This window comes from Topomyia yanbarensis, chromosome 1, assembly GCF_030247195.1.
Source record: "Topomyia yanbarensis strain Yona2022 chromosome 1, ASM3024719v1, whole genome shotgun sequence".
NCBI classification, from domain to species: Eukaryota; Metazoa; Arthropoda; class Insecta; order Diptera; family Culicidae; genus Topomyia; species Topomyia yanbarensis.
Window position 1 is genome coordinate 85537228 of NC_080670.1, and position 19078 is coordinate 85556305.

The following is a 19078-nucleotide window of genomic DNA, read 5'->3' on the forward strand; positions in this document are numbered from 1 at the left end:
AGGTAAGCCATGTTTCACATAAAGCAAAAGCATCGCATTTCAAATTATGCAGCAAAATTTTTAAGGAGTCAATTTTAGGTATGATACTTCTGCAATTCCACTGTAAAACAGTGATGGAATCTTTCATTGGAGGAGGTGAATTACCCATTGAAAGATACAATCGCTGCAAGGATGGGCCATTGAGCAATCAGCTGCTCTAAAAATGTTCTAATTGTTGGGAGGAACGCTGAAAGTATACTTTTTAGTGGTTCAGAAATATTGAATGCTTTGAAAATCCAATCAACAATTTCAGAAAATTTCAATAAACCTATCCCCGGTTGAGGCTCGGAGGAAGTTGAAGTTTTATTATTTCCAGTAATGGTGTTCTGTTTGGATTGTACATTACCAAAACCGGGAGGGACTGGCTTCGGTATTGCATCGGAATTCTTTAGCTTTGGCCGCAATTTATTTATTGGAGGAGAAATTTTAAGGCCCTTGCTTGGCAGTTTGGGAAAAGAGGATTGTTTTCTTTTCCTGGATCCTCTAGGTAAAACAAATGATGTACCTTCGGACGCTTCGTCAGAGTCAGACTCTTTCGGCAATAGAATAGCGTATCTGTTTTCTGGGACCGTGGGTTCAGGAGTAGCATTTTTCAGTATTTCTGCATAAGAGCGCTTAGATCTCTCCTTCAAGGATCGTTTAATTTTCTCCTCCCTCAATTTATATATGGGACATGCAAGGAGCTCGTGTGAAGTTTCTCCGCAATGTAAACATTTTTCTAAGTTTTTATTGCATGTATCCTCTTGATGAGGCCCCCCACATTTGCCACACCGTACCTTATTGGAACAGTAAGTGGCTGTGTGGCCAAGCTGTTTACAATTGAGGCAATTCATCACACGAGGGATGAAAAGGCGAACGGGGAGACGAATTTTATTAATGAGAACATGGCTAGGCAAAGCAGACCCAGCGAAAGTTACACGAAATGAATAGGATGGTCGGTAAACTTTTTTCTCTTCTTCAATTGATACTGAGTACAATTGCTTAACATCGAGTATTTTTACTTTATTAAGCAGGGTGTTCTTGAAACAACCAACACCATGCTTAAGTATATCCTCGGCAGTGAGGCTGGGTTCGGAGATGACTCCATCGCATTCTATATCGCGCGAAAGTATATAAACTTTATATTCACGCGTGAAGAGTTCGCATGCTACTATCTCGTTAGCTTGTCTAATGTTATCAATGCTAAATCGAATTTTGTCTTTATTTACTTTCACTATCTCTGTTACAGCAGAAAATCGTGAAGTCAGATCCCGTGCAATTTGCACAAGGTTTAATGGCTTTCCTTTCCGCCTGAAGAAAACCTGCCAAGGTCCAGAAGACCCTTGGGGGTATAATTTTATTCTAAGGGGAGTTGAGGGAGGGGGATCAGAAGAGTTTTGCTCTTGTGAAATGGAGGATTCCATCTCACTATCCTCCATCTCGCCTACCATACACAGTAAGTAAATTAAATACTAACACTAGCAAAATTATATTAAAATCTACCTGTCCTTCGAAGAGTTGCAGATTCTCGCTGTCTCCCTCTGTCACGCTCGGGTTGAACACAGCGCAACCACCACTACCAAGATGGAGCCGCTGTTTAACTGTGGGTCCAGGGGTATTTCCTTACTATGCAGCGTGGCTAGGTACACAAATACACAAAAGCCCGTTTCTGCACTAGCACAGATGAATAAGTGATGATGAAACGAGACGCTTCACCAACAAGAAGCTCTGTCTCACTTAGCGCCGACTGTATGCAGCGTAACCACTACCACCACCAAGGTGGGGCCGCCGCTTACCTGTGGGTCCAGAGGTATTCCCCTACTACGCAGCGTGGCTAGGTACACAAATACTCAAAATCCCGTATCTGCACTAATACGGATGAATGAATGATGATGAAGCGAAAGAGCCATTTATGGAGGCGCAACATTTGAGACTAAGTTTGGTTGAATCGGTCTAGCCATCTCCGAGAAACCGATGTGAATGTTATTTTGAATTTGGTAACTTCCGCCGGGGCTTCTGGAACCGATGATGGTGGCTAATGTGGCCAAAGCGACTTTGAATGGCTGTTAGTGACCTATTACTACAAATCGAAGTAGTTGTGGTCACATTTTGGAAAAAAATTCACCTTTATACATTCATTGCAGAATTTATTAAAATCGACATTTTCTGCGTCATCGCACTCATCATCCCGTAATTCCGTAACCAGAAGTTGGATCCATTAGAAATTCAATAGCAGCTTATGGGAACATTGTACCTTTCATTTGGGACTAAGTTTGTGAAAATTGGTTTAGCCAACTCTGAGAAAAGTGAGTGAGATTGTGTTCGCATACACACTGACGCACATACATACACACGCAGAGACATTTGCCGAACTCGACAAACTGAATCGGATGGTACACACTGACGCACATACATACACACGCAGAGACATTTGCCGAACTCGACAAACTGAATCGGATGGTATATGTCACTCGGCCCTCCGGGCTTCCGTTAAAAAGTCGGTTTTCAGAGCAATTGCAATACCTTTCTATTGAGAAAGGCAAAAATATTAAAACATTTGAATTTGATTGTAATTGTAATAGTTACAGTCGAATTTCACTGATTTGAAGGTTTCAATCTACACATCCACAAAATCCTAAATTTAAGACCATTTACTAAACTTGAGGATGCGCCTATACCTTTCTTGCGATACCACTACAGCAACTAGCTGAGAATTCATCAAATTTTCATCAAAATATTTGACACAATGTACTTCCACCTTTGTTTGAGTTAAATTCATCTGAAATCGAATCGAAATGTATATTCCCGAACTGTTTTACTCACAAGTGGTTCAGATTACGGTGGATTAAAATCTTATTCGGAGGCACTCGATATTATCCCATCGCTTGCTTGAAAATTCGATGAATCAAGTTACAATTTTTGAGAAAAAATAATAAATAAATGTATATTTAAAAAATCTGGATAAAACTGGCTCAAAATTCATAAAACTGGAAGATTTTTCCGATTGTCTGTTTGACTGGATGTTGTAAAAAAACTGGAAGAATTCAGTTTAAACTGGAAGGTTGGCATCGCTGGGCACGAGAGGAGTTCGTAAACGAGTCGAAGCTGACACCTTAATCAAGTGGTAGCATCAGTGGGATAACGCTGTTAACAGTAGATGGACCCATCGTCTAATTCCCTGTGGGTGAACAGAGCGCACGGTGAGGTGAACTTCCACATGACGCAGTTCTTGTCTGGTCATAGATTCAAAAAGTATCTGAAAAGGTTCGGCCACGCGAGTTCACCGTTCTGCAGCGCGTACGGTGATGCAGACGAGATGCCTGAGCACGTAGTTCTCGAATGCCCGCGATTCGAGCACGAGCAAAACGAGATGAGAACCATTGTCGGTGAGGACGTTAACATGAACAATATTATCCAGATAATGTGCGCGGATAAAGAAAAAATGGGACGCGGTGAACAGAACAGTCGTTCAAATCATGTCAGCATTGCAACGAAGCTGGCGAGAGGAGCAACGACCAGCAACGTAGCAGTACACGCCTTCGAGCCATCGAAGCATCGATGAACCGGAAGTTACATTCCAACTGGAATCGCCGGATCGACCATGGTGTAGACTAGGTCCACCGTCGGGGACCAGTTGAGTAGTACGCGACCTCGCACCGGGTTCGGGTCGTCGGGGCACCAGTGAACCGGACGTCAGGCTTCACCGGAATCGTCAGGCCGACCTCGACACCCTACCGGGTAGCTCGCGAGTAGATTAGATTCATCGCCGGGAATTAGACCGAGTAGACCGCGTCGTACAGCTAGCAGTGGGTCGTTGGGGTGTCAGTGAACCAGAAACTAAGCTCCACCCATAATTGCAGCATGGACCTCAGCACATTCTGGCTGTCCCGTTAAGTAGGCTAGATGCACCGCCGGGAACTAGATCGAGCAGATTGGGACGAAGCGGGGAGCTAAATGGCTCACGGAAACGAACAACGGTATCGGGGGAAATCTACCGCTCGGTTTCGGGAGAACCTCTCTCGCCGAGGAATTCTCCGTTGGAGTAGGCTAGATCAATTGTCGGGGATTAGACCGAGTAGTTCGCAAACAAGTAAAGGCGGGAGCTGAATGGTTCATCAGGGAAGTGTAGCGAAATGGAATGAGAGGGGAACCAAAAGGCTTAAATAAGTTGCGTTGTTAAATGGCACCGTGCAGGGAGCCTAGGGAAGAGAGAAATTGTGGTGCTAAAACAAAAGAAGAATCGGTATCGTGAGAGCTTTCTTCGCCGGGGAACTCTCCGTCGGCATCAGCTAGATTCACCGCCGGGGACTAGACTGAGTAGACCGCGACGAGATACCATCAGTCACAGGTCGTCGGGGCATCAGCGAATCGGACGCCCTGCTCCACCGGAATCGCCGAACTGACCTGGACACCTGGTTGGTTGGCTCGGTTTCGGGAGAACTTCTCTCGCCGGGGAGTAGCACTAAATCTTGATTCACAGCCAGCTTTCCGACTGCCATACAGAAATTGCCAGTCTATGTGGATGGTGGAGATTTGGTGGTGTATCGAGGAGTGGTACTGTAACCCTGCTGAAGGAACGAATTAGTATGTAGTTGAATTAGAGTGGGTACTATGCACATGGGAACCCCTGCCGAAGTAATGCCCTAGGATAGTGCCGGGGAGGAATCAGGTTATGGGCAAGAGCAGTGGTTTTTTAGCGTGGTTGGGTGATGGCAGCCCAAACCCGTTCCCTGGGACATTAGGGTTTTTGAACATTTTTCCCGTCTCAGGGTTTTCTTGAATTTTTTTTACTCTAAAAAACACGGACACACATACAGACATTGTCCCAATTTGTCGAGCTGAGTCGATTGGTATATGAAACTCGGAAACAGTTTTCAAAGTTTAAGCGAATCCTTCACATTTCTTTTGTAAGAAATGTAAAAAGGTGCGAAATCGGCAAAGTCCCTTCTCTTGGTCCGGTTGTTTGATTCAATTGTAAACATTTGGAAAATCATTTGGCAAGCGTGAGGCACGGACAGGTGTATGCTATTTATTTATTTATTTTCGTCAAGCATATGTAGACTACATAGAATGGTATTACAATATTTGCTTATATCTATTATTTCTATGATTAAGTTCAAATTTGCTATGTTTTCTGGACATGGAAAGGTCGATTGTTGCACAATTTTCATTATAATGACGCAGCATTCTGTTGATGGGGCCATTTTTAGCATAGGTTGTCCTAAAAGATTGTTCTTGGAATAAATTACGAGTTCTTAGTTGATGGCTAGGTACATAAATTTTGATTTGCGAGAGTAATGATGCGGATTGTACACGATGAGAATTAATGTCGTTCATAAAGCAAAGCATGGCAAATTCGCGACGTTCTTTGAGTGTTTGTATGTTAATGAGCATACAACGTGCTTTATACGATGGAAGAGGAAATGTCGTCCAGTTTAGTTTACGAAGTGCGTACAAAAGAAATTGTTTTTGGACTGATTCAATGCGTTCTTCGTACAAGACAGTGTATGGGTTCCATACTACGCTGCAATATTCCAAAATTGGCCTGACATATGTATTGTATAATGATTTAATTGTGTAGGGGTCTTTAAAATTATAGCTGAAGCGTTTAATAAAGCATACTATTTGCTTTATTTATTTATTTTTATTTATTTATTTATTTATTTATTTATTTATTTATTTTTTTATTTATCTATTTATTTATTTATTTATTTATTTATTTATTTATTTATTTATTTATTTATTTATTTATTTATTTATTTATTTATTTATTTATTTATTTATTTATTCATTTATTTATTTATTTATTTATTTATTTATTTATTTATTTATTTATTTATTTATGTTTTGCAGAACCACCCCTCCTCTTGATCCGGTTGATTGATTCAATTGAAAATATTTAGAAGATCGTCTGGCTAGCGTGACACGGACAAGCGTATAGAGTTGCATTAACCATCACCGCCTACCCATAAATTAACTGTTGATGTATTGTCTGAGAAAACTGATATCGTTTCTTTCCGGAGCACAGCAATTAGAGCCCGCCAATATGTGAAGATCTCATAGATCAATGAATGCTTTATTGAATAATTTATGAGCGATCGTGTGAGTTGATCTAAGTGCAAAAGAATAGTAGTTTACCTGATGTGAAGTGCTGAAGAAGAAAATTAGAGTAGTGCGACAATTAAAGAAAGCAGAAACTTCAGAATCTCAAGGTATTGATGACGATGGGTGTCTTAATCAATAACAATGCTAGCTTCATGAATCAATTCCGAGTACAAACTGCGATAACTCTCCTTTTTGTTACATTTCTTCTTGTGGGGACTATCGATGAGGTAAGGACAATCATAATTTTCATTCATCTACCTATGATCAGTATATGCATACTCCCAAATCGTGTTATTGTATTTCATTTGAATAGTAATGTTTAGTTAATATTACATACATACAATATTACAGCAAAATGTGGTAACTTTTCAGCCCTATTGTTTATATGATTCGGTTAATTGATATTAAGATATAATATTCTTTCATCGTTAGGTGATTTTTGGAAAAGCAAGTTTCGATCCTACTTGTCTGCAAAAAAGGAGCTAAACAAATCTTATAAACTAGCTTATAAACTGCTAGCAAATACCCAACGCGCGTTGCTGCGATTTTCAACGAAATAGGTGGAAAATAAGCGCCATGTAGCGGGCAGATAATCCCCAACCAATGGCACACAAACACGCTCCATAACCAATGCGGTTCAGCCATTTGGGAGTCTATAAATCGCATACATACAACCATTGACTATATATGTATAAATATATACACTAAGGTTTTTTACGCAGGGGATATAGGCCGCGTAAATAAAAACCGAGTAAATTTCAAAATCCGCGTCAAAGGGAACCTCGTTGATGGATACCGCGTAAATTCCAAAATATGCGTAAAAAACTTGAGTATATATATATATATATATATATATATATATATATATATATATATATATATATATATATATATATATATATATATATATATATATATATATATATATATATATATATATATATATATATATATATATATATATGTATATATATATGTATATATATATATGTATATATATATATATATATATATATATATATATATATATATATATATATATATATATATATATATATATATATATATATATATATATATATATATATATATATATATATATATATATATATATATATATATATATATATATATATATATATATATATATATATATATATATATATTGTTTATAGTTAAATGCACTTGCACTTCACTATTTAACAGATACCTGGCATTTCGATTGCTATTTGTAATCTTCTTACAAACACTGAAGAAAACTACAAGTAGTAATCGAAATAACAGGTGTTAAATAGTCAAGTGCAAGTACACAGCGGAATTAACACTCCTCCAACCATGCCAGTTTTACTTACACGAACAACCAAGCCTCAAAAAAAGTCGGTACGGTATTTTCAAATCGCTATATCGTAGCAGTCGCTTGACCAATTTGGACAATTTTAGTATCAGTGGATTTTTTGGACTCTTTAGATTACTATGAAATAGCTTGAATTTAAATTTGACCACAATTGATCCTTCTACGACAAAAAAGTCGGAGCAAGTACAACAAAAAATTGCAAATTTCCAATATTTGTGAAGAACTTAAAATCTAGCGCGATGACCTACTCATATTATTATGTTAAACACTTTGGATTGATGTAAGCAACCAATTTCTAGCAGATTGTTAATAATTTCTTATGAAAGGAATTACAATATCTTCACAAAATTGCATACAATACAGAAAATGACAATATTCGGAAATATTTCAAATTTTATAGCGATGACACACATATATTATGCTGTCAAAATGTTCGTATATATGTGAGTGACAATTTTAAAGAGCATTGTTTATACTTTTAAATTCAGTGAACTACAAAATCTTCACATTGAAATTCAATGAACAACAATATCTTCACAAAATCACGTATTTTACAGAACATTTCTTTATTTTCCATTGCGACTTGAAATTTTCACAATAATTATTTCATTTTATGATGCTAACATATTCGCATTTACGAAATAGATAAGTTTCTAGAACATTGTTTATAGTTTTTAATTCAATGAACTACAAAATCTTCACAGAATCACGTATTTAAAGGGACATTTTGACATTAAAAATGTCTTACTCCACTATCTGGGGCTAGGTGTCATTCTAAAATCTAAACTATCTCCCATGTAACGAAACTATGTAAGGTTTGCACGCTTATAACTCCGATATTACTAGATGGATTTTAATCATTCATACACCAACCGATTCAGAAACACCTAACTTAAATATTGGTATAAATTTAATATCTCCCCAATAAAAGTAGACTTTTGGAAATTGGTAAAATTAAAAAGTTCACAAAAAACGGGAAAAATACCATTCGTGAGGCAGATTTCTCAGACACAGCCGTCAAAAGAGGGCAGCTTAGTTGCTCAATGAAACACGAAAAGTCATAAATAGAAGCAACGCATGTCCGTTTAAATCAGTTGTTGCTCTTATCCCACACGAGCAACGTCGTCTCCGGGCGATGCAATAAGCGCTATCGATTTTCGGTAACGTTGGCATTTGCACACACTCGCACCTAAGTGACTAAACCATATACGGTTAGTTTATAAATAGAGGTGACGCGTACCCGTTTGAATCAGTTTTTGTTCTTATGTCGAACGGGTAAGATCATGGCTGCAGCGTTTGGGCACTACAATAAGCGGTAGACGCTATGCATTTTCGGCAGCGGTGGCCGTGTGCGGATTTGTCGGGTACCAGCATGGTGTCACAGAATGATTTGCAAAGTGGGTGGGCGGGGTGGTTTGGATTTAATTCAATACGGTGTGTGCTGCTTAAGAGTGTTGCGTTTGAAAAAAATATATTTATTTTTATGCATGCGTGTGCGTTGTAACTTGTTAATCCATGTTTACGGCGCTTTGTAGCTTCGTAGGGTAAAGAGCCAATTGGTTTTCATGTTTCATATTTCGGTTATATGTTTTTTTATCAGTAAGGCATCTAACAACGTGCTTCTGTAGTTATTGCACTGTTCAGCAGCGTAGTATTTTATATAGGAGAGTACACTCAGGTTTTTTACGCGTTTTTTTAAATTTACGCGGTTTTCATTTACACGGCCTGTATCCCCTGCGTGAAAAATCTGAGTGTAATTGCATCGGAAACAATCACATTCCAAACACTTTTGTTTCGTACTGCACACAACGGAAAATTTTAAAACAGAACTTACCGTCCCAGCAGCAGTTGAAGCGGGTGTTCTTTTTCGATTCAAATTCAAGCCATGTCTTAAGCGTTACTGGACTTAAAATTGTTTTCCCAGTTTATCCAGTCATAATATCTATCCTACCCTATGTATTTAAAACACAGTTCTAATTGCGTTTTAAAGTATACAATAAATAGAACGGTTGGGTATACTAATTTAAATTTTAAAATAAATCTGTTTTAAATTATGAAACAAACCGCTGTACTGAAGATATAATTATGTCAGTCCTATTACCACATAAAACACCTATATAACATAAAACGCTGCAGAATTGGTTTAATAATACAATGTTTACACTACAGAGTTATAACACGTTTTAATAATTAGCAACAAGAAAAATGTCACCAAGATAGCATAAAAACCCGTTTTAACTGGTAGTGCGAACGTTGCATAACAATGTAATTTATCAAATAATTTCATTTTTCCACCACTAATCGATCAAGAAATACTTACACTTAAGATTGTTTACTTAAGTTCATTAGTACATTATTGAAAATTTAAATGGAAAATGAAATTTCATATTTTATGGAGAATCTGTATATTTCCGTTGGCGGGCGTATGTTTCCTCATCACAGCTCTCAATATGGAACTTTTCTTTTGAATATATTTTCTGGGCAGACCAGCCTATTTTTACTAGATGGAGCCTAGATTCAGCCAAATAATGCCAATCACCTAGTGAGATACTTGATTAATTAATAGATTACCGTTAAAAGACCTTCAATAAATTATGTTTTGATGGGGAGGGTATATAGCAAATTGTAGCATATGAAAACAGGCGAGTGAACAAGAACGTGTGTCGATATGTGTGATAGATAAAAAAGCTATATTTTTAATGTCACCGTGGTCGTGTCCTGTACACAACCCTTTAATTTTTATATTTTCCTATTACAATGAATATCGCATATTATAACGCTTAAGTATTCGCATTTACGAAATAGACAAGTTTCAAGAACATTAATTATAGTTTTTAATTCAATGAACTACAATATCTTCACAAAATCACGTATTTTACGGAACATTTCTTTATTTTCCATTGTAACCTTAAATTTTCACAAAGAATATCGCATTTTATATTGCCAAAATATTCTCATGTATTAAGTAGACAAGTTTCGAGAACATTGTTTATAGTTTTTAATTCAATGAACTACAATATCTCCACAGAATCACATATTTTACAGAACATTTCTTTATTTTCCATTGCAACTCGAAATTTTTACAATGGATATCGCATTTTATGATGCTAAAATATTCTCATGTATTAAGAAGACAAGTTTCGAGAATATTGTTCCTAGGTTTTAATTCAATGAACTACAATATCTTCACAGAATCACGTACTTTACAGAACATTTCTTTATTTTCCATTGTAACTTGAAATTTTCACGATGAATATCGCATTTTATGATACCGGAATGTTCGCATTTCTGGGTTAGACAAGTTTCCAGAACATTGTTTATAGATTTTAATTCTATGAACTGCAAAATCTTCACAAAATCACGTATTTTACAGAACTTTTTTTTTTGTTTTCCGTTGTAACTTGAAATTTATGAATGTCGCAAACTTTTTTATATCAAAATGTTCGAATTTATGTGATAGACAAGTTTTGTGGAACATTGTCCGTATACTTGAATTCAATGAAATGCACAATCCGCACAACATCACGTATTTTACAAAACATTTTTTTTTTTCATGGGTAGCTTGAAATTTTCACAATGAATAATGCTACCAAAATGTTTGTACATATATGGTAGCCAAGTTTGTAGAACATTGTTGATTGAATTTAATTTAATTTGAACTACAATGTCTTCAAAATCATGAAATGTTTGGTAAAATACGTGATTTTGTGAAGATATTGTGGTTCATTGAATTAAAACCTATGAACAATCTTCTCGTAACTTGTCTATTTCGTAAATGCGAATATTTTAGCATCAAAAAATGAGATAATTACTATGAAAATTTCAAATTACAATGGAAAATGAAGAAATGTTCCGTAAAATACGAGTTTTGTGAAGATATTGTAGTTCATTGAATTTAAAACTATAAACAATGTTCTAAAAACTTGACTGTTTCGTAAATTTGAATATATCAGCATCATAAAATGAGATAATTATTGTGAAAATTTCAAGTTGCAATGGAAAATAAAGAAATGTTCCGTAAAATACGTGATTTTGTGAAGATATTGTAGTTCATTGAATTTAAAACTATGAACAATGTTCCAAAACTTGTCTGTTTCATAAATAAGAATATTTTAGCATCATAAAATGCAATATTCATTGTGAAAATTTCAAGCTGCAATGGAAAATAAAGAAATGTTCTATGGAATACGTGATTTTGTGAAGATATTGTCGTTCAGTGATTTTAAAACTATGAATAATGTTCTGAAAACACGTCTAACACATAAATGCGAACATTTTGATGTAATGAAATGCGATATGCATTGTGAAAATTTCAAGTTACAATGGAAAACACAGAAATGTTCCGTAAAATACGTGATTTTATGAAGATATTATAGTTCATTGAATTAAAACCTATAAACAATCTTCTCGAAACTTGTCTATTTCGCAAATGCAAATATTTTGTCATTATAAAATGCGATATTCATCTTAAAAATTTCAAGTTACAAAGGAAAATAAAGAAACTTTCCGTAAAATGCGTGATTTTGTGAAGATATTGTAGTTCATTGAATTTAAAACTAAAAACAATGTTTTGGAAACTTGTCTGTTTCGAAAATAAGAATATTTTAGCATCATAAAATGCGATGTTCATTCTGAATTTAAAACTATAAACAGTGCTCTTGAAAATTATCACTCACATATATACGAATATTTTGACAGCATGATATATGCGTGTCATCGCTATGAAATTTGAAATATTTCCGAATATTGTCATTTTCTGTATTGTATGCAATTTTGTGAAGATATTGTAATTCCTTTCATAAGAAATCATGAACAATCTGCTAGAAATTGGTTGCCTACATCAATCCAAAGAGTTTAACATAATAATATGCGTAGGTCATCGCGCTAGATTTTAAGTTCTTCACAAATATTGGAAATTTGCAATTTTTTGTAGTACTTGCTCCGATTTTTATGGTGGTAGAAGGATCAATTGTGGTCAAATTTAAATTTAGGTTACAATTTCATAGTAATCTAAAGAGTCCAAAAAATCCATTGATACCAAAATTGTCCATATTGGTCAAGCGACTGCTGAGATATAGTGATTTGAAAATACCGTACCGACTTTTTTTGAGGCATGGTGGTGGGAGTGTTATATAGTAGAAAAGGTACGAATATAATTTAAAATTATTCTTGCGATTTGGGTACGATTCGCTTCGGTCGATATAAATCGTACGATTTAAATCGTACGATTTAAATCGTACGATTTAAATCACACGACTTAAATCGCACGGTTAAAAATCTCCCGACTTAAATCGTACGATTTGAATCGCACGACTTAAAATGGAAGGTTTAAATCGCACCACTTAAATCGTGCGATTTATATCGCATGATTTAAATCGTACAATTTTGGCCGCACATTTCAAAACTCGATTTTAAATCGTACGAATATAATTTAAAACTATTCTTGAAATTTGGGTACGATTTAAATCGCACGACTTAAATTATACGATTTTGGTCGCACGTTTCAAAATGCGATTTTAAATCGCACGAATACAATTTAAATTATTCTTGCAATTTGGGTATGATTCGATTCGGCCGATATAAATCGTACGATTTTAATCACACGACTTAAATCACTCGATTTAAATCGCACGACTTAAATCATACGATTTATATCGCACGATTTAAATCGTACAATTTAGGTCGCTCGTTTCAAAATGCGATTTTAAATCGTATATATTCATTTAAAATTATACTTGCGATTTGGGTACGATTTAAATCGCACGACTTTAATCGTACGATTTTAATCACACGATTTAAAGTACGATTTTGGTCGCATGTTTCAAACTGCTATTTAAATATCTCTCGCGCAATTTTAAAACGTACGAATATACGACTCTATTCGACCGATATAAATCGTACGATTTAAATCTCGCGACTTAAATAGTACGATTTAAATCGCACGATTTACATCACATGACTTAAATCGTACGATTTTGGTTGGACGTTTCAAAATGCGATTTTAAATCGCATGATTTAAATCGTACGACTTAAATCGCACTACTTATATTGTACGATTTCAATCGCACGATGTTGGTCGCATTTTTCAAAATGCGATTTTAAATCGTACGAATATAATTTAAAATTATTCTTGCGATTTGGGTACGATTTAAATCGCACATCTTAAATCGTACGATTTAAATCGCACGACTTAAATCGATCGATTTATATCGCACGATTCAAATCGTACGATTGTGGTCGAACGTTTCAAAATGCGATTTTAAATCGTACGAATATAATTTATAATTATTCTTGCGTTTTGGGTACGATTTAAATCGCACGACTTAAATCGTACGATTTATATCGCACGATTCAAACCATACGATTTAGATCGTGAGATTTAAATCGTATGATTTAAGTCGTGCGATTTAAATTGTGCGATTTAAATCGTACGATTTATATCAGCCGAGTCGAATCGTACCCAAATCGCAAGAATAATTTTAAATTATATACGTTCGATCTAAAATCGCATTTTGAAACGCGCGACAAAAATCGTCCGATTTCAATCGTGTGACTAAAACCGTATCGTACTATTTAGGTCGTCAGATTTAAATCGTGCGATTTAAGTCGTGCGATTTAAATCGTACAATTTAAGTCGCTCGATTTAAATCGTACGACTTATATAGGCCGGCTCGAATCGTACCCAAATCGCAAGAATAATTTTAAATTATATTCGTACGATTTAAAATCGCACGATTTAAATCGTGTGACCAAAATCGTACGATTTTAATTGTGCGATTTAAATTGTACGATTTTGGCCGCGCGTTTCAAAATGCGATTGAAATATCTCCCGTGCGATTTTAAATCGTTCGAATATACAATTCTATTCGACCGATATAAACCATACGGTGTAAATCTCACGACCTTAATCGCACGATTTAAATCGCACGATTTAAATCGTACGATTTTGGTCCCACCTTTCAAAATGCGATTTTAAATCGTTCGAATATAATTTAAAATTATTCTTGCGATTTGGGTACGATTCGATTCGGCCGATATAAATCGTACCATTTAAATGGTATGATTTAAATCGCACGACTTAAATTGTACGATTTTAATCGCTCAAATTAAATCGATTATGTACATCGCACGATTTAAATGGTACGATTTTGGTCGCTTGTTTCAAAATCGATTCTAAATCGTACGAATATAATTTAAAATTATTCTTGCGATATGAGTACGATTTAAATAACACGACTTTTATCACAAGACTTTAATCGCACGATTTTAATCGCAGGACTTTAATCGCATGACTTTAGTCGCACGACTTTAATCGCACGACTTTAAACGCACGACTCTAATCGAATGACTTAAATCGCACGATTTAAATCGTACGATTTTGGTCGCACGTTCCAAAATGCGATTTTAAAGCAATCTGCTCATCAGGTTCGTGGCAATCGTGCACTCTTATATACTTACCAAGTGTAATAAAAATATAATAGATATTTCCACAATTTAAAATTGAACGTAACTAGCTATTAAAACATAGCTTTGATGAATGAGAAAAAGCACAATTACACCACTAATAGCGGTAAGCATTGGCGTGCGCAAGAGGGGGCTAGGGGGGGCTAAAGCCCCCCCCCCCCCTAATGCGCTGGAATAAAAAAAATTAGTATTATAATGTTGAAAAGATATGGCAACTTACTGCATATCTCATTTTGTTTAAGCAAGCCATGTTATCTTAGTTGGCGCAAGTTCGTTGAAATCAGGAATCTCTATCGATAATAAGATAAGGTTGCTATGACGAAGCGGTAACTGCAGCAAAGATTCGGTTACCGGCTTAAAAATACAAGCGTGTTGGTGATCAATTTCATTTTTTGCTTTGACTAAAAATTACAAACTTTTTATTGCAAATAATTAATGCAGTCGGTAAAGGCATATATGGCGATTCCAGGAGGTTTTACATGGAAAGCGAGAACAAGAGAAACTTTCAACGTTCTTCTAAAACTTAACAGTAATATAGTCTTAGAAGAACTGCATAGATGTTATTTATTTGGATAACAACTTATTCTACTTCAATCTTCTTTTCATTTTAACGACATTAAACTAGCTAGAAATTACTAAGTAGGAAAAGTTTTAAAAAATTATTTATGAAAGGATTTGGAATGTACAGATAGGAAAGCTGTCTGCTGTTGCCGTGAAACATGATAGATTTAAGCAATTCGTAGTAACACTGCCTAAGCACGACTCCTACCAGCAGAAGATAAAAAATTAGTCCGGAAGTTTCTAAACCTGTTCCTACCCAAGTAACAATTGAAGTTTTATAGCACGCTACAAGTGCAATCTTAGTTTAATAGTAAATACCAAAAATATATGTTTAAATATCTTATTTCATGGAAAGCATGAGACATATAATTCCGCCTTTAGGACAAAAGGTTTTGGGGAACGATCAACAAGAGATTGCTTGATCACAACGTAGCAGCAAGTTCATAAGGTGATCAGCTCAGCAGTCACATGTCTATCGGATAACACACGAGGTAATTGGTTCGATGTGGATTGCCAACGAGCAACAGATGAGAAAAATCAGACTAGGAGCTTATTGCTCGCACTGGTTAGGGACCATTCATAAATTACGTAACGCTATTAGGGGGGGAGGGGGTTCGACAAGTTGTTACATATTGTGACATAGGGGGGAGGGGGAGTAAGCTAGATCGTTACGTAACATGTTTTCACAGAAGCAAAAAAAATTTTCAAGGAATTTGTTACGTAATAGGGGAGGGGGGGATAAAGAAATTTGTGACAATTTGTTACATGGGGGGAGGGGGGAGTCAACTTTGTGCAATTTTTGCGTTACGTAATTTATGAATGGTCCCTTATATGTTAGAACAGTGTAGTGAGCTGAAAGCAGCTGAAAAGGACGATCACGACAGGGGCGCATAAGGCTTGATAATTATGGACTAGCATGTTAGAGACAGTTTAAAATAATATTCAGTTTTGGGCATGTAGAGGAGACTCGTTAAAGTGATTAGTAGACAACCTATAAGGCGTCGTCGACTTTTGGGTAAACAGTTGCTGTCACCGGAGGTATGCAATCGAGGAAAATATGTGTGTGGAGCGAGACTGGAAAGTGGCACCCTGGAAAGTGGCTCAAATACCCAGTCGCTATAAATAGCATAGGTTTACGAAAAAAATTGATTTCTTTCCTAAATATGTTTTCTAAACGCATTTTGGACCACACAAAAAACCTCGAAAAGTGTTATTAAATGTTTTCCTACAGAAAGAAGATTTTCCATTTTCTACTTGATTCTCGGAGTTGCTCAGAAGTTATTCAGAAGTTTTTGTTTATGTTTATGTTTATGTTTATGTTTATTACCTTCACCAACAGGCCCCTTGGCCCTAATGGTGGTTGCTTAAACTAATTACATTTTAAAACTGCCAACATTTTCGCTTTTATCGCATTTCGCGTCCGGTTGAAGTCAAAGGCCGTCGCCACACTGTTGGAGTCCGGTAACAGCGCTCTGGCAACCATAGTTGGTTCTCCTGAACGGAACTCGCAGAAGAGAGTTATTACGTAGAGCTCGAACGCGGGCTTGAAGATCCAGACGTCCGAGGATTGTAGGGCATTCCACTCTGGCAGAGAGTAAGTCCGAGACGAACAGGGCTCGAGAGCAGTCCCTCCGAATGCTGAGTGTGTCGAGGTGTATTAGCTGGCAACGGTTTTCATAGCTCGGCAGCTGAAATCTGTTTCGCCATGGGAGATAACGAAGGGCGAAGCGTACGAACCTGCGTTGGACAGCCTCGATTCTGTCAATCCCGTTCTGGTAGTACGGATTCCAAAAAGCTGAACAATATTCTAACGTTGAGCGAACCAACGCCAGTAAAGTGATTTAAGACAATATACGTCCCTGAAGTTTTTCGCTATACGGAAGATGAATCCAAGCTGTCGTGATGCCTTATCCACGATGTATGACGTATGTGGTTTGAACGTTAGTGCCGAATCCATGATGACTCCGAGATCTTTGATGTGAGAGTGTCTTGGAATGCTCGAGCCGAAGAAATGGTCGTTAAACTGAGTCGGTTGGCGTTTCCGCGTGAACGTAACAATTGAGCATTTTCTCGGGTTTAAAATCATTCTGTTTAGATCACACCACGTACTAAAGCTGTCCAGTTCCTTCTGAAGAAGCTCGGCATCGGTTTTATCCCGTATTTGTTGAAAAATTTGCATGTCATCAGCGAAAGAAAGGTGGGGTCCTTGTAATGTGAAATTGACGTCATTAAAGTAGAGGAGGAATATTACTGGACCGAGATGGCTTCCTTGTGGGATGCCGGATGTAGTGAAGAATGGTGCAGATAGACAGTCCTTAATGCTGATTTGGAGTTGCCTTCCATCGAGGTAGGAACGAAACCTGCGCAGAAGTTGTCCATGAATGCTAAGTTTGTCCAGCTTCGCTATTGCGATATCATTGTTGACTTTGTCGAAGGCCGCAGATATATCCATGTAAATAGCATCGGTTTGCAATCCGTCAGCGAATCCATCCATTACATATGTTGTGAATGAGAGCAGGTTTGTCGTTGTCGATCGTTTAGGCATGAAACCGTGTTGGTCATCTGCAATGTAGTATTTGCAGTGAAAGAAAATAGGATCTAACACAACCAGCTCGAACAGTTTTGATACAGCACTTAAACACGAGATTCCCCGATAATTGTCAATGTTCGATTTGTTTCCTTTTTTATGAACTGGTAACATGTGCGATGCTTTCCAGCAGGAAGGGAATGTACCAGTAGTGAGTGATGCTTTCAGTTTGGCATTTGCTGCAAGAATGGCAGCATTATCGACACAAATTCGGTTGATGGTTCGTCCTTAGCGGCGGCAGCGACCTGTTGTGGTGGCAGGTGCTCGTTGGAAAAAACGCTTGAAAATTTGTCGGAGAACAGTTGGCAAATTTCCTTAGTGTCGGTGCCTAAAACTCCATTAAACGACGTACAAGATGGCAAACCGGATTCTTTTCGCTGCTCGTTAACATACTTCCAAAACGACTTGGGCTTGGATTTCAGTTGACGCTCGACGTTTCGCTGGAGTCTAAAAAAGGCGCGTCTGCTTTGCTGTTTGTATTCGTGGTTGAGTTGAAAGTAGTGATTTCGTAATGCAAGTGTCTTATGCTTCGAGAATTTTTTAATTGCAGCTCGTTTGGCAGATTTTAAAAGTCTAAGGACGGTTGTTTGCAGGGAGGGTGTTCATCGGTACTAATTATTCGTTTTGGCACATGGCGGTAGATAAGATAGTTAAGAATACTAGAAAACGTCATCGCTGCTTCGTTCGCGTCGTCATTGTTAATATTTTCGTCCCAGTTTATATCCAACAGCGTGCTAACGATGCTGTCGTAGTCAGCGTTTTTAAAATCGTAGACGATAGAGCTTTTATTTTTTGCTTTAACATTTTTTAGAATATCAAATAGTACATTTTTTGATACGCTTGCAAAAAAGCATGATTTTTTATTGAAAAATCTTGAAACTGCAGCTTTTGTGCTTGAACGCCAATATTTTGATATCGTTTCCAGTGAACATGATATCTCGTGAACCAAATCACAGACCAATCTTCAATTTTGGAATGTTGTTCGTGAT

General features: G+C 36.7%; 1 protein-coding gene across 1 annotated transcript in view; it reads left to right on the forward strand.

Moving 5' to 3' along the window:
* The window catches only part of LOC131693959 (uncharacterized), a 426221-nt gene that overhangs the window by 119814 nt on the left and 287329 nt on the right, over positions 1-19078 (forward strand). Inside the window, exon 2 of the mRNA XM_058982266.1 lies at positions 5872-6350. Coding sequence (XP_058838249.1) covers positions 6237-6350 — 114 coding nt within the window. The 5' untranslated portion in view covers positions 5872-6236. The remainder of the gene's footprint in view (positions 1-5871; positions 6351-19078) is intronic.